This window comes from Ammodytes marinus, assembly GCF_949987685.1.
Source record: "Ammodytes marinus genome assembly, chromosome: 1".
Classification (NCBI taxonomy): domain Eukaryota; kingdom Metazoa; phylum Chordata; class Actinopteri; order Uranoscopiformes; family Ammodytidae; genus Ammodytes; species Ammodytes marinus.
The window spans coordinates 37,352,020-37,367,019 of NC_137230.1; the positions used below are offsets into that span (position 1 = coordinate 37,352,020).

A 15,000-nucleotide genomic window follows, 5' to 3' on the forward strand; every position below is an offset into this window, starting at 1 on the left:
AAACTGCGGGTGAATAGGGTTTAACATTTTTACCTTATAGATATCATCTTAGGCTCTGTCTGTCTGTCTGTCTGTCTGTCTGTCTGTACACTGCAGGTGAATAGAGTAACATTCTTAATTTACAGATATCATCATGAAACTTTGCAGTTGATTCTGACATTAAATCTTTTATTTACTCATGTGTTTACATTGGGCAATGGCACGAGACGTAGAAAGTTCATATTTCAAAATCAGTTTGGCAGTGCCTAGGCTCTGTGACGGGCACGTTGCTATTAATAGCTAGGTGGTCCAATTTGTTTGCATACCCTTTCTTTACATCCCAGTGTACACACACACCCTTTCCCCTAACGTAACGTTAAGTCTTGTAAAACTAAGAGAAATTTGACAAACTAAATGCGTAAAAAAAACTAATTGATTCAGTAGCACATTTTTGAGCATAACAACAACACAGGACTATTTAAAGCTGTGTGAGAGAGAGAGAGAGGAGAGAGAGAGAGAGAGAGAGAGAGAGAGAGAGAGAGTGAGAGAGAGAGAGAGAAGGAGAGAGGAGAGAGAGAGAGAGAGAGAGAGAGAGAGAGAGAGAGAGAAGATGAGAGAGAGAGAGAGAAGAGAGAGAGAGAGAGAGAGAGAGAGAGAGAGAGAGAGAGAGAAGAGAGAGAGAGAGAGAGAGAGAGAGAGGTAATGATAACAGGGTTAATGTTTGCTCATAGCTGTAAGGAACTCCTCCTTAGAACATCACTAGAGCTACAGGATTACTGAGACAAAAGGAGAATGTTTTTAAAAGATGTAGAGACACACCCTCGGCTTTCTCCTCCTCTGTGTGTGTGTGTGTGTGTGTGTGTGTGTGTGTGTGTGTGTGTGTGTGTGTGTGTGTGAGTGTGTGTGTGAGTGTGGTGTGTTGGGGGGGGGGGGGGGGCAGGGGGGCCTTTCTGCTCTCAGGGGAAAACTGAGCAAACAAGTTGAGAAGAAGACAAATCTCCTCACAGTGACAGCAGACGTATAGACAAGACACAATACTAAGTGTGTGTGTGTGTGTGTGTGTGTGTGTGTGTGTGTGTGTGTGTGTGTGTGTGTGTTGTGTGTGTGTGTGTTTGTCTCACCACTACACAGGCATTTATACTTGTATATACTTATGTACATCAACGCTTAAACCCGAAGTCCACCTTTTATTTCTACTAAGCTGGATTTGAATATTGGATCTTATCTAGGAATGACTGCCTTTCTCATTTAGTGCTACGAATTCAAGGAACGCACTGTGTGTGTGTGTGTGTGTGTGTGTGTGTTTCTGTGTGTGTGTGTGGCCCTTAAAATAAATGTTAAGCTTCAATGTGTGATAATTTCTGTATCTCACTATCGGGGAAAAAAAATCCATCCATGTTTTTTATTTGACTTCAGTTCACAAATCAACAACCGATTATTCAAAATACTTCCAGGACTTTTTCTGAACACACACACACACACACACACACACACACACACACACACACACACACACACACACACACACACACACACACACACACACACACACACACACACACACACACACACACACACACACACACACACACACACACACACACACACACACACACGAGGGGGAGGAGACAGAGTGGCCTTTGAACAAACTGCTATCAGAGTTTGCTCTGTGCAGCGTAACCAGTGTGTGTGTGTTTGTCAGTGTGTGTGTCTCAGCGTGTTTGTGTGTGCGTGTGTCTGACAGAGTGTGTGTGTGTCTCAGCGTGTTTGTGTGTGTGCGTGTGTCTGTATGTCAGATGTCAGCGTATGTGTGTGTGTCAGCGTGTGTGTGTAGCCTCTGTGTGTGTGAGAGATATCAGCGTATGTATGTGTCAGCGTGTGTGTGTGTCTCAGCGTGTTTGTGTGTGTGTGTGTGTGTGTGTGTGTGTGTGTGTGCCTCAGCGAGTATTTGTGTGTAGCCTGTGTGTGTCTCAGCGTGTTTGTGTGTGTATGTGTGTGTAGCCTGTGTGTGTCTCAGCGTGTTTGTGTGTGTATGTGTGTGTAGCCTGTGTGTGTGTCTCAGCGTGTGTGTGTAGCCTGTGTGTGTGTGTGTGTGTGTGTGTGTGTGTGTGTGTGTGTAGAGGTTAGGTTGATAAGAGGTAGGGAGTGTCGGGATCAGGCCATGTGGAGACTGTTTTAAAAAGACACACCTACAATACACTACAGGTCAAACGTTTTAGAACTACATTTTTGATTGCAATTTTACACAATTTAAAAGGTGCACTATGTAACTTTGTGTGTGTCAGAGAAGTGAAACATTTTCTAAGGTTTATTCTGATAACTGAATAAACAAACTTTCCTCACAGGAAAATGTAGATCCCTGGAACACTGTTTGAAGTTAGAAAGCTTCCTGAAAAGTTACTGTTTCACTGTTGTTGTTGTTTGCAGCAGCAGGGCCCACAGTTTGGTTTACAAACATATTCTAGTTTTACGTTTGGTTCCAGGTTCCTCAAAATAATTTGATTTATGATGACAGAATTATTCAATACTAAGAATTACAAAATATGTTTAGTAAACTAGCTGCAGGCTCTGTGAATGAAAACAAACCCCCTCCTCTGAAACTACACAGTGACCCTTTAATGTCTTAAGGTGCTCTGAATTTAAAATAATCTCTTAATCTATACATCCATCTATTCGACCATTAATATCAATCTCCTACTTCATACAGATCAATATTGTCCATATACCACTTCAGAGGGTGTAGTAACTATAGTAACACAGTCCGTTCCAACACTGCTTTATACAGACAGAAGGTTTGGAAGTCATCCGCTAAAAGTTGGGACAGCGGGACCAATCAACTTTCAAGGCTTCATTTAATTCCATTGCTACCTTGACCCTAACCCTCAAAACTAAACGCCTAACCCCAACCCTTACACTAACCATCACAACTAAATGCCTAACCCCAACCCTTACCCGCCACATGTCCAAGTGTCCCTGAGCAAGACACTGAACCCCAAAATTGCTCCCGATGGTTCAGAGCGCCTTGCATGGCAGCTTCTACCATCGGTGTATGAGTGTGTGTATGAATGGGTGAATGTGGTAAGATATGTAAAGCGCTTTGGGGCTGAGAAAATCGGCTAGAAAGCGCTATATAAGTCAAGACCATTTACCATTTACCATTTACCCTAACCATCAAAACTAAATGCCTAACCCCAACCCTTAGCCTAACCATCAAAACTAAATGCCTAACCCCAACCCTTACACTAACCCTAACATAACCCTAATTCATACCTGAACCTTAAAACCTAGTGTTAACCCTCAAACAGCCCTTTAAAGGCCTGTCCTTAAAACCTAGTGTTAACCCTCAAACAGTCCTTTAAAGGCCTGTCCTTAAAACCTAGTGTTAACCCTCAAACAGCCCTTTAAAGGCCTGTCCTTAAAACCTAGTGTTAACCCTCAAACAGCCCTTTAAAGGCCTGTCCCAAAGTGACAACTGGACAAAATATCCTAGGTCTAAAACTCAAATTGGTGCTCACAAAAATTGTTGTACACACACACTGAGAGACACACACACACACACACACACACTGAGAGACACACACACATACACACACACACACACTGAGAGACACACACACACACACTGAGAGACACACACATATTGAGAAATCCCTATTTTTCTATTGGGGGATTAAGAACTATTGTTGATACAGGTAGACTTTTGCATGAGAACCTGTTTGGTTGGCCATGTGTACTCTTCACACAGTCTGTCACACGCTGTTTACAGTGTGTGTGTGTGTATGTGTGTGTGTATGTGTGTGTGTGTATGTGTGTGTGTGTGTGTGTGTGTGTGTGTGTGTGTGTGTGTGTGTGTGTGTGTGTGTGTGTGTGTGTGTGTGTGTGTGTGTGTGTGTGTGTGTGTGTGTGTGCATATGCGTCTGTCTGTCTGTGCGTGTGTCAGCGTGTGCGTCACTGTGTGTGTGTCAGCGTGTGTGCGCTTGCTACAGGCTACAACATGCTGCTTAACCCGCATACAGCAGCCAAACCAGTTACAGTCAGCAGTGTTAAAAACAACAGTCCCAGTAAAGAGCTGTGGTCCTACATCTATTCAAACTGCATTGTCACATATCAAGTCAGCCATAGCTAGACCAGCCTTCACTCACAGCGACGTACACACAACATAGGTTGCGTTCCGAATCGCATACTTTCTACTATATAGTATGGTAGAAAAAAGATTTAGGATGTCCCGATTCTTGTGGCCAGATTTAGGATGGTTAGAAGTACCCGGATGTCCTACTTCATGCGGCCAAGATTGTTAGTGTTGAAAAGTGCATCCTATTTGGGGCGATTCTGACCCACAATCCATTGCGCACGTGAAGTGACGTCACATCGACGAAGCCTCCGTATGAAAACAAACGGGGATGCGACGGATATAAAAGCAAGAGGCAAGATCAAGGCGCAATGTTATGATGAAATAAGAGAGTAAAAGTATGTCCCAATAGTATGCCTACTGCATCCTAACTAGATTCTTTTTATCGTCGGATGTAGTATGTAGAATAGAAAAAAGAAAGAGTATGCGATTCGGAACGCAACCATAATGTGGTGAAAGCTACAGTCATACAACACACATGCTCCCATGTAATGTCATCACTGCTATTTTACTAAGCCCAGATATATTACAACTAGGGGTGTTAACGGTACACAAAAGTGTGTGCAGCGGTCGTGGGTTCAAATCTGACCCGTGGACCTTTACTGCATTCTTGCGCCCCCTTTGGACAAAAGCGGTAGTGTTTTTACCACGCCAGCTGTTGTTCCTGGGTGAGCGTATACCCATGACAAAGGCATTAAGAAAAACTGTATAAAAAAAAATAATTACAGTGTGTGCGTGTGTGTGTTTACAGTGTGTGTGTGTGTGTGTGTGTGTGTGTGTGTGTGTGTGTTTACAGTGTGTGTGTGTGAGCATTTACAGAGTGTGTGTGTGTGTGTGTGTGAGTGTGAGCGTTTACAGCGTGTGTGTGTGTGTGTGTGTTGTTCTTGGACTTGTGCGTTTACAGTGTGTGTGTGTGTGTGTGTGTGTGAGCGTTTACAGTGTGTGTGTGTGTGTGTGTGAGTGTGTGTGAGCGTTTACAGTGTGTGTGTGTGTGTGTGTGTGTGTGTGTGCTTTTACAGTGTGTGTGTGTGTGTGTGCGTTTACAGTGTGTGTGTTTACAGTGTGTGTGTGTTGTTCTTGGACTTGTGCGTTTACAATCCCAATGTTATGGAGTTCAGCTCGTAAACTGTGTGTAGGGCCAAGTGTTAAAACAGCAACAGGACAATCTACAACATAATAAATCGCTCACGAAAAAAAAAAAAAAAAAAGTGAAAGAATAACTGATAGAGAGTTTGTCCTTGTAGGCTTACAACACACAGATCAATACAATAGGAACAAACCATTAAAGGTGCAGTGTGTAATATGACATCATCAAGAAAGTTCTACAAAGTTCTAGAATGCAACGCTCCCTGGGTAACCCCAACCCTTTAGAATAATAACAGAAGCTTCAGTGGCCTTCAAGGACAAGAACAATTCTAAATTCTAAACAATGCACCTGATGACATTCTAAAAACATGGATTCCTCCATAAGACTTGCCCTCTCAATGTACAAAATGTAATATTAATATTTGTAATTCTCCGCTCAGGTGGATAATTCAGATTATTGGCAGAGGTGATTTTACACCAATGAGGACATATTTATGAATGAGGATATTGAGTTTAGCTAATAAATTACTTAAAATGTTACACAGTGTCCCTTTAAGAGGCAGCTGGTGCATTCACTTTATCACTGGATATATTTAACATTTTAAATATATCGAAAAAGGACATAATACGCAAGCTTAAAAACAACACTTTAAATTATATGGAAAAATTAGCTTTTCTTAAATATGTCAGAGAGAGAGGGAGAGACAGAGAGAGAGAGACAGAGACAGAGACAGAGAGAGAGAGAGAGAGACACACACAGAAAGAGGGAGAGAGACACATACACAGAAAGAGGGAGAGAGAGAGAGACACACATACACACACAGAAAGAGGGAGAGAGACACACACATACACAGAAAGAGGGAGAGACACACACACACACACACACACACACAGATAGGGAGAGAGAGACACACACAGACACAGAGAAAGAGGGAGAGAGGGGGGGGGTGTGGAGAGAGCAAGGGACACAGAGAGACAGAGGGAGAGAGAGAGAAAGTTATCTGTGACACAAAGGTATGGAGTAGAGTGGGCTGATTGTGTTGGTTAATATTTGAAGGTTCAGCACACAAACTAACCCACAGTGAGCCTCAAGTTTCACCGAGTCACTTTGAGGCAAAACTCATTTAGAACAAACTCACGGGACACTTAAACCTGCAGTGTGTAGAATTTTGGGTTTTGTTTCCTAGCAGATTTTGTAGAAAGTAATTATAATATCCACAAGTACATTTAATTTAGTGCATAATAGCTGAAAAAAATGTTTTTAATTATTTTTTTTCCCCTTAGAAAGGGTCTCATATATGTCCATATTTCTGCATATTTTGGACCAAGGCCTAGTGCCGCCATCTTGAAAGTGTCATAGTTGGAATGTCATCAGGTGCATTGTTTAAAATTTTGAATTGTTCTTGTCCTTGAAGGCCACTGTAGCTTCTGTTATTATTCTAAAGGGTTGGGGTTACCCAGGGAGCGTTGCATTCTAGAACTTTGTAGAACTTTCTTGATGAAGTCATATTACACACTGCACCTTTAAAGGTTTCTAAGACCATATATTGAGTGTTGTAGCCAAATAAAAGTTAAATGCTCTTCACTTATAAAGCTCTTTTCCCTGGTTTTTCACAGACCCAAAGCGCTTTACATTGTTTTGTACACATTCACACACACACATTCATTCATACACCGATAGCAGCAGCAGCAGCTACCACGCAGGGTGCAAGCTAACTATCAGGAGACATTTAGGGTTCAGTGTCTCTTTGCCCAGGGACACTTGGACATGTGGCGGGGAGACGGGGGATCGAACCACCGACCCTGTAACCCAGTGGACGACCGCCCTATACACACTTCACCACAGCCGTTCCCTGATAAGAAAATAATCTAATTTTCAAGTGATAACAAGCAATTACCAGACTATATGCCAGCACTAATACCACCCTAGACAAAGGTTGTACCCGGATGTCCTACTTCATGCGGCCAAGATTGTTAGTGTTGAAAAGTGCATCCTATTTGGGCAATTCTGACCCACAATCCAGTGCGCACGTGAAGTGACGTCACATCGACGAAGCCTCCATATGAAAACAAACGGGGATGCGACGGATATAAAAGCAAGAGACAAGATCAAGGCGCAATGTTATGATGAAATAAGAGAGTAAAGTATGTCCCAATAGTATGCCTACTGCATCCTAACTAGATTCTTTTTATCGTCGGATGTAGTATGTAGAATAGAAAAAAGAAAGAGTATGCGATTCGGAACGCAATAAGGCCGCAAATGAATGGAAAGTTCACAGGAATTTTCACCTATTTTTGTTGCTAAAAAAAAAAAGAGTTGCAAACTTTCGATGGGAATTAAGAGTATGTAGGACATTTTAGGTTGATTTCTAGGCCTACCAACTGTATTTAACTAACCATGCACGGTGCATTGTTCTATTACATGCAAAGACAGATTGCTTGACTAAATGCTTTGAATTTAAATTTTGCATTTCACAAAAAGTAAGAGTCTTTTTTTGTGGGGCGATTCTTTCATTGAAAAAAAAAAATATAAATTAACGTGTTTTAGTCGTTTAAAAAATCCCATTATGAATGTGGAGCACTCAAGTACAATACATATGGTGAAAAATTCGTTATGAGATTTCAGGGAAAGCAGAGAAGTTTAAACAGATATGTTCAAGCCTTTCCTGGACTATATAACAGCACTGAAGGGACCTACATGACACCTCGTTGACTTTTTATTTTCTGCTTAACATTTACTTTTTTAGTTTAAACAATGTCCTTAGAAATCTGTTAAGTAGAGTACGCCATGTTAGTTGCTTAGTGTGAGTGTGTGTGTGTGTGTGTGTGTGTGTGTGTGTGTGTGTGTGTTCTTAAAAAAACAAATCTAAAAATAAAGCTGTTAAAAAAATTAAAAAAAAATGTTAAGCACTTGTTTTGTTGTTGCATTCAATCACTGGCGCGGTCTGAAAAACATGTTTGGCGACTTGTACACACACACCTTCTGACAAGAGAGACATGCCTTCTAAAGCACTTACATCAACTAAACTTTCCATAATCATTCTCAGCACTATTCTGAAGGTTATTACAGAAGGATTTGTTCATATGTTGTTCACTGTCTGATTTATGAGACATTTTCTTTTTTAAAACCATGCAGTAAATGTATATTTTTTCATTCATAAAATAAAATAAAAAATTGTATCCTAAATATGTTGAGTAAAAAGAGAGACCACTCCAAATGTTCAGTGTCTCTCGTTTTACTATTTATAGGCATATGTTTGAGTAGAATGAACATTTTGGTTTTATAATATAAACTACTGACAACATTTCTACCAAATTCACAATAAAACTATTGTCATTAGGAGAATTTTCATTAAGTAATGTAGAGATGAAGATTGAAGAAAAATCCAGACTGGGCTCTTCATTTTTAACGGAGCTGTATAAATATAATATAAGTACTAATAACTTAACCAAACTTCAGCATTATACCTATATGGCCTGACACATAGATGTAAATGACAATATTTTTATTGTGAATTTGGTAGAAATGTTGTCAGTAGTTTATATTATAAAACCAAAATGTTCATTCTACTCAAACATATGCCTATAAATAGTAAAACGAGAGACAGTGAACATTTTGGAGTGGTCTCTTCATTTTCCCCAGAGCTGTAAAAGGCCTGAAACGTAGGTGCGGTCCCACGGTTAAAACATTCCCTCCTTACAGATGTCTGCAGCGCGATTTAGGAACAAGACTAAACATGCTGCTTTATCTGCAGGCAAACTACCTGTCAGCTCAGTTTAGCTGTCATTTCTAACCAAGGTGAAAGAACAGGCACACACACGAGCAGGTAACACACACACACACACACACACACACACAAGCAGGTAACACACACACACAAGCAGGTAACACACACACACGAGCAGGTAACACGCACACACACACACACACACGCACACTCACTCACACTCTCTCTTTAAAAGGTCATAATGGAGCCGCTTGCTTTGACATCTGGCTCATTTTTATCTAGTACTTTATATATGGAGAAAATCCGTTATGAGATTTCAGGGAAAGCAGAGAAGTTTAAACAGATATGTCAGCCTTTCCTGGACTATATAACAGAACTGAAGGGACCTACATGACACCTCGTTGACTTTTTATTTTCTGCTTAACATTTACCTTTAGTTTAAACAATGTCTTTAGAAACCTGTAAAGTAGAGTATACGCTATGTTAGTTGTTTGTTTGTGTTCACTTTGAGTTGTGCGTTTGTGTTCTTAAAAATAAAAAAAATCCATTCCAATGCAGCAAGCACACACACACACACACACACACACACACACACACACACACACACACACACACACACACACACACACACACACACACACACACACACACACACACACACACACACACACACACACACACACACACACACACACACACACTTAAAAAAGGTCATAATGGGAATATGACACTCCTAAACGTTAACCTTAAGCTGCAGTAACACAGAGCCTGGGGAGAGAGGGAGAGAGAGACAGAGAGGGAGAGAGAGACAGAGGGAGAGAGAGAGAGAGAGAGGGGAAGATAGGAAGAGAGAGACAGAGAGAGAGACAGAGAGAGAGACAGAGAGAGAGAGAGAGAGAGAGAGAGAGAGAGAGAGAGAGAGAGAGAGAGATAGAGAGAGGGGAAGATAGGAAGAGAGAGACAGAGAGAGAGACAGAGAGAGAGGAAGGGAGAGAGAGAGGGAGAGGGAGGGAGAGAGGGAGAGAGAGACAGAGCCTGGGCTTGTCACAACGTCTCATTTCGCTGACGGCCAAAAGCTGTCAGAGGAAAAAGCAGTTTGGTTTAATAAGCTCCTGAATGTGTCATGAGCTCAGAATGGAGTTTGAGATTCGGGAGCGTTTTATAATAGTACAGGGCTTTTCCTGCATAGAGAAATGTTTGGCGCCCCCCAAAGTGGTGTTATGCCCCCCCCCTACCCCCCCAAAGGAAAATCACCAGCGCCAAAATGATAGAAATTGAGAATATATTCAGCTATGTAAAACCTCTCCAAATGAGTTTCTAGTTGAGCCAAATATGGGGCGACTGTGTCTCAGTTGGTAGAGCGGGTCGGCTGATGATCAAAGGGTTGGAGGTTCAATCCCCACCCTGCCACCTGTGTCATGGTTGTTGTGTCCTTGGGCAAGACACTTCACCCACCTTGCCTCGTGTGAATGTCGATAGTTAGCTGCTGCTATCGGTGTATGAATGTGTGTGTGTGAATGGTAACGTGGGAAAGGAAAACAGGTCTCCCTTGAAAAAGAGTCTTCGGTCTCAATGGGATTTACCTGTATGAATAAAGGTTAAAAAAATAAAATAAAATAAAATACAAGTCCTCCTTCCTGTAGTGCTGGGCGATTAATTGCATTTCAATTTATATTACTGCTTCCCTCCATCATGAAAACAAAAAAAAAAATCTAAATAAAATTATCATTGAAGCTCCCCTTTCTCAACCCCAACCCACTCCTACAATTCACAAACTTTTCTCCTTTACTGTTGCATTCGCGACCCCAAAAAAGTTGTTCCGTGTTCTTACCCCCCAAAGGCCCATTCTGAGCCAGGAAAAACCCTGTAGTATAAATCAGGTTTCGAAGACAGTGACTGATTTCAAACTGTGTGTCCCACTAGCAGGCTTTCTCACGTTAAAAAAAAGGTGTAGTCAGTGATTCTGGAGAACGCTTGTTGTCAAAATCACTTTTTGGTCAAAATCAGTGAATATCAACTCTGTACTGTCTAATAAAGCTTGAAAGTCTGAGATTTCGGAGAACGCTTGTTGTCAAAAGCAGACTTTCAAGCTTTATTAGACAGTACAGAGTTGAAATGGAGAGAGAGAGAGAGAGAGAGAGAGAGAGAGAGAGAGAAGAGAGAGAGAGAGAGAGAGAGAGAGAGAGAGAGAGAGAGAGAGAACCTGCAGTAAAGGTCCACAGGTCGGATTTGAACCCGCGACCACTGCAACGAAGGCCGGAGCCGATATGATATACGCTCTATCCACTATACCACCGGAGCGCCCCAAACACCAAACTACTTTTAAAAGAGAGTTCACTGTTGCAGACACATAACCATTATGTCATATTTCAAACAAGTTTTACAAGAGTTTTAACAGACGCATACCTAGCAGACCGCCACTGGAGAAACCAAGCTGACACCTGTGCACCCTTAGCACTTTAACCTCACATTTCTGGTTAGGTGTTAAAGGGCTTTTAGGGGATGAGACAAACTAATCAAGCCAACCAAATACAGTAGGTACCTCCGGCTCTACCCTTAGTTTTTAGTGTTGAAAACTGCATCCTATTTGGCCGATTCTGACCCACAATCCAGTGCAGACAGTAAGTGACGTCACATCAATCGACGAAGCCTCCATATGAAAACAAACGGGGATGAGACGGATATAAAAGCAAGAGGCAAGATCAAGGAGCCATGTTATGATGAAATAAAAGAGTAAAAGTATGTCCCAATAGTATGCCTACTGCATCCTAACTAGATTATTTTTATGGTCAGATGTAGTATGTAGAATAGAAAAAAAAGAAAGAGTATGAGATATGGAACGCAGGAACAGTTTAGCATATAGACAACTAGTATAGCTCTCAAACTCCACTCAGAAAGGAAGACAACAGAGAAAGAGTGAGTGAGTGCGTGCGTGCGTATGTGCGCGTGTGAGTGAGTTTCTGTGTGTGCGTGTGAGAGAGAGTGTGCGTGAGTGCGTGCGTGAGTGCGTGCGAGTGTGAGTGTGAGAGAGCGTGTGTGAGTGAGTGAGTGAGTGAGTTTCTGTGTGTGTGTGTGTGTATATAACCTACCTGTTGTAAGGCCTTGTCCAGTGGTTCAGCTTTGAGCAGCTCATCCACAGTGACTCCAGTCTCCTCTTTGCTTTCCTCCGTCAACTCCAACACGTCCGGCTTCACCAGGCATTTCTGAAGCTTTCCAACCTGTGAACGGGGATTTAACCATCAAGGTACACACACACACATGAACGATTTTTTCCTGCATTCCAAATCACATACTTTTTCTTTTTTACTACACTACATACTAAAGTACAGAAGAGTTTTAGTCTTTTTACTGCACTACATACTAAAGTACAGAAGAGTTTTAGTCTTTTTACTGCACTACATACTAAAGTACAGAAGAGTTTTAGTCTTTTTACTGCACTACATACTAAAGTACAGAAGAGTTTTAGTCTTTTTACTGCACTACATACTAAAGTACAGAAGAGTTTTAGGGCCACAGACAGGAGAGAGAAGAAAAAAAAAATCAGATAAGGAAGGATTTTTATTTTTATTTTCATTATGTTGAGAAATGTCAAGAATAAAGATGGAATGTTGCAAAATGCTATTGGAGTTAGTGGGGCATTTATGTATTTTCAGCATACTACAATTGATGTGAGTGTATTGGGATATACTAAATCTTTTTCTGGCATACTAAATAGTATGGACGTATGGGGACTGGAACACAGGGGATATTTCACTGCTATAGTATTAGGTTACAGCCCCACAATGAGACAGTGTTGTAAAAAGCCCTAGTAACGTCCTCCCTCCTACATACTCAGCATGTATATACTACATACTAAAAGCCCTACTAACGTCCTCCCTCCTACATACTCAGCATGTATATACTACATACTAAAAGCCCTACTAAGATCCTCCCTCCTACATACTCAACATGTATAAACTACATACTAAAAGCCCTACTAACGTCCTCCCTCCTACATACTCAACATGTATATACTACATACTAAAAGCCCTACTAACATCCTCCCTCCTACATACTCAGCATGTATATACTACATACTAAAAGCCCTACTAACGTCCTCCCTCCTACATACTCAGCATGTATATACTACATACTAAAAGCCCTACTAACGTCCTCCCTCCTACATACTCAGCATGTATATACTCCATCCATACTATACTGGATTTAACCATCAAGGCACACACACAGAAGATTTTAAATGTTCCCTGCGTTCCAATCCCCATACTTCCCTACTATTTAGTATGCCAGAAAAAAGATGTAGGATGTCCCAATACATGCACGTCAATTGTAGTATGCTGAAAATACAGAAATGCCCCGTTAACTCCAATAGCATTTTGCAGTATTTGTCTTTATTCTTGACATTTCTCGACATAATGAAAAAAAATCTTCCCTATCTGATTTTTTTTCTCGCCTACACAAACTCTCATACACAACATACTCAAATTGACGTCAAAATTAGTATGAGTAGGACGTTAGTAGGGCTTTTAGTACGAGTAGGACGTTAGTAGGGCTTTTAGTATGAGTAGGACGTTAGTAGAGCTTTTAGTATGAGTAGGACGTTAGTAGGGCTATTAGTATGAGTAGGACGTTAGTAGGGCTTTTAGTATGAGTAGGACATTAGTAGGGCTTTTAGTATGAGTAGAACGTTAGTAGGGCTTTTCAAACACATCCTCAGTTGTGTACAAAGTAGATTGAAATGCTTTATCTAAGGAGCAGTAGCTTTAGTTTAGGCTAAACACTGCAGGCAAAAAGAACTGGTAAATTTTGAGATTTTCGTCTATGTATCTTCCATAACATGTCTTCTTTCATACTAGTATAAATCAAAGGTCCAACATGTACATTCAGGTGTTTATTTGACTAAACCTTGTCTGTTTGCGTCTGTATATTTCTCCTAAACAACCATATTTAACGGACATTATCTCAACATTAGCTTTACTTCAATACTCTGGACCAAAAATCTCAACTTCTTAAGCACTTACATCAACTAAACTTTCCATAATCATTCTCAGCACTATTCTGAAGGTTATTACAGAAGGATTTGTTCATATGTTGTTCACTGTCTGATTTATGAGACATTTTGTTCTTAAAAAAACATGATGAAAATGCATTTTTAAAAGACCTGTTCATAGAATTTTTTGATTTATAAAATGAAAAAGGGCTGTGTCCAAAGTGTGTTCTGTAAAAGCTTTGGCCACTAATATGTTGTCAATTTCAACTCTGGGTTAATCCAAAATCTAGCTTTTAAAAATGTATTCCAATGTACACAAAATTACTTAGATATTGCCCAAATTTGCACATGTATTCTAACATTCACTGGAACAATGTATAATACGAAAAATCATTGTTTTAATGTCAGTAATCAACTGGCAAAGTTTCATTATGATATCTATAAGTTAAAATGTGTTACTCTATTCACCTGCAGTGTCTACCCCTAACCAAAACTACTATAGCGTCTTTAAGTGAGAAGTCAACGCTAGTTCGTAAAGCATTCAAAGTACCAGACCCCCCCCAAACATACAAGAAATTAACTAACACACACACACACACACACACACACACACACACACACACACACACACACACACACACACACACACACACACACACTAGTAGCTTGTAAAAAAGCGTGTAATTGTCAATGTGGCGTTGTGTTTTTTTCCCATGGAGAATACGCCAAGACATGTCAAAACCAACAAGGTGTTTTCGCTCAAGCTGTTCTGCTAGTTTAATTAGGTCGCGCGCACACACACACACCTGTAAAAAGGTGCGCTAATGAAGCCAACTGCAGCGGACACCGTGTTGGTTTGAATGTCACACACACACACAGAGAGAGTTCACTACAAGTTAAAATATACTAATAAGCCACAAACACACACACAATAAACACTTAAGCAAATAAACCAACGAATGATGGAGGAAAGAAAAAGAGTGTGTGTCAAGAGTCAAGACAATTCAAAAAGGTACACACACACACACACACACACACACACACACACACACACACACACACACACACACACACACACACACACACACACA

General features: G+C 40.8%; 2 protein-coding genes across 2 annotated transcripts in view; one reads left to right on the forward strand and one right to left on the reverse strand.

Annotated features, from left to right (window-relative positions):
- The window catches only part of nfatc3a (nuclear factor of activated T cells 3a), a 231,951-nt gene that overhangs the window by 141,118 nt on the left and 75,833 nt on the right, over positions 1-15,000 (forward strand). The gene's annotated exons all lie outside the window — the stretch shown is intronic.
- The window catches only part of esrp2 (epithelial splicing regulatory protein 2), a 48,603-nt gene that overhangs the window by 33,095 nt on the left and 508 nt on the right, over positions 1-15,000 (reverse strand). Inside the window, exon 2 of the mRNA XM_080029282.1 lies at positions 12,012-12,140. Coding sequence (XP_079885408.1) covers positions 12,012-12,140 — 129 coding nt within the window. The remainder of the gene's footprint in view (positions 1-12,011; positions 12,141-15,000) is intronic.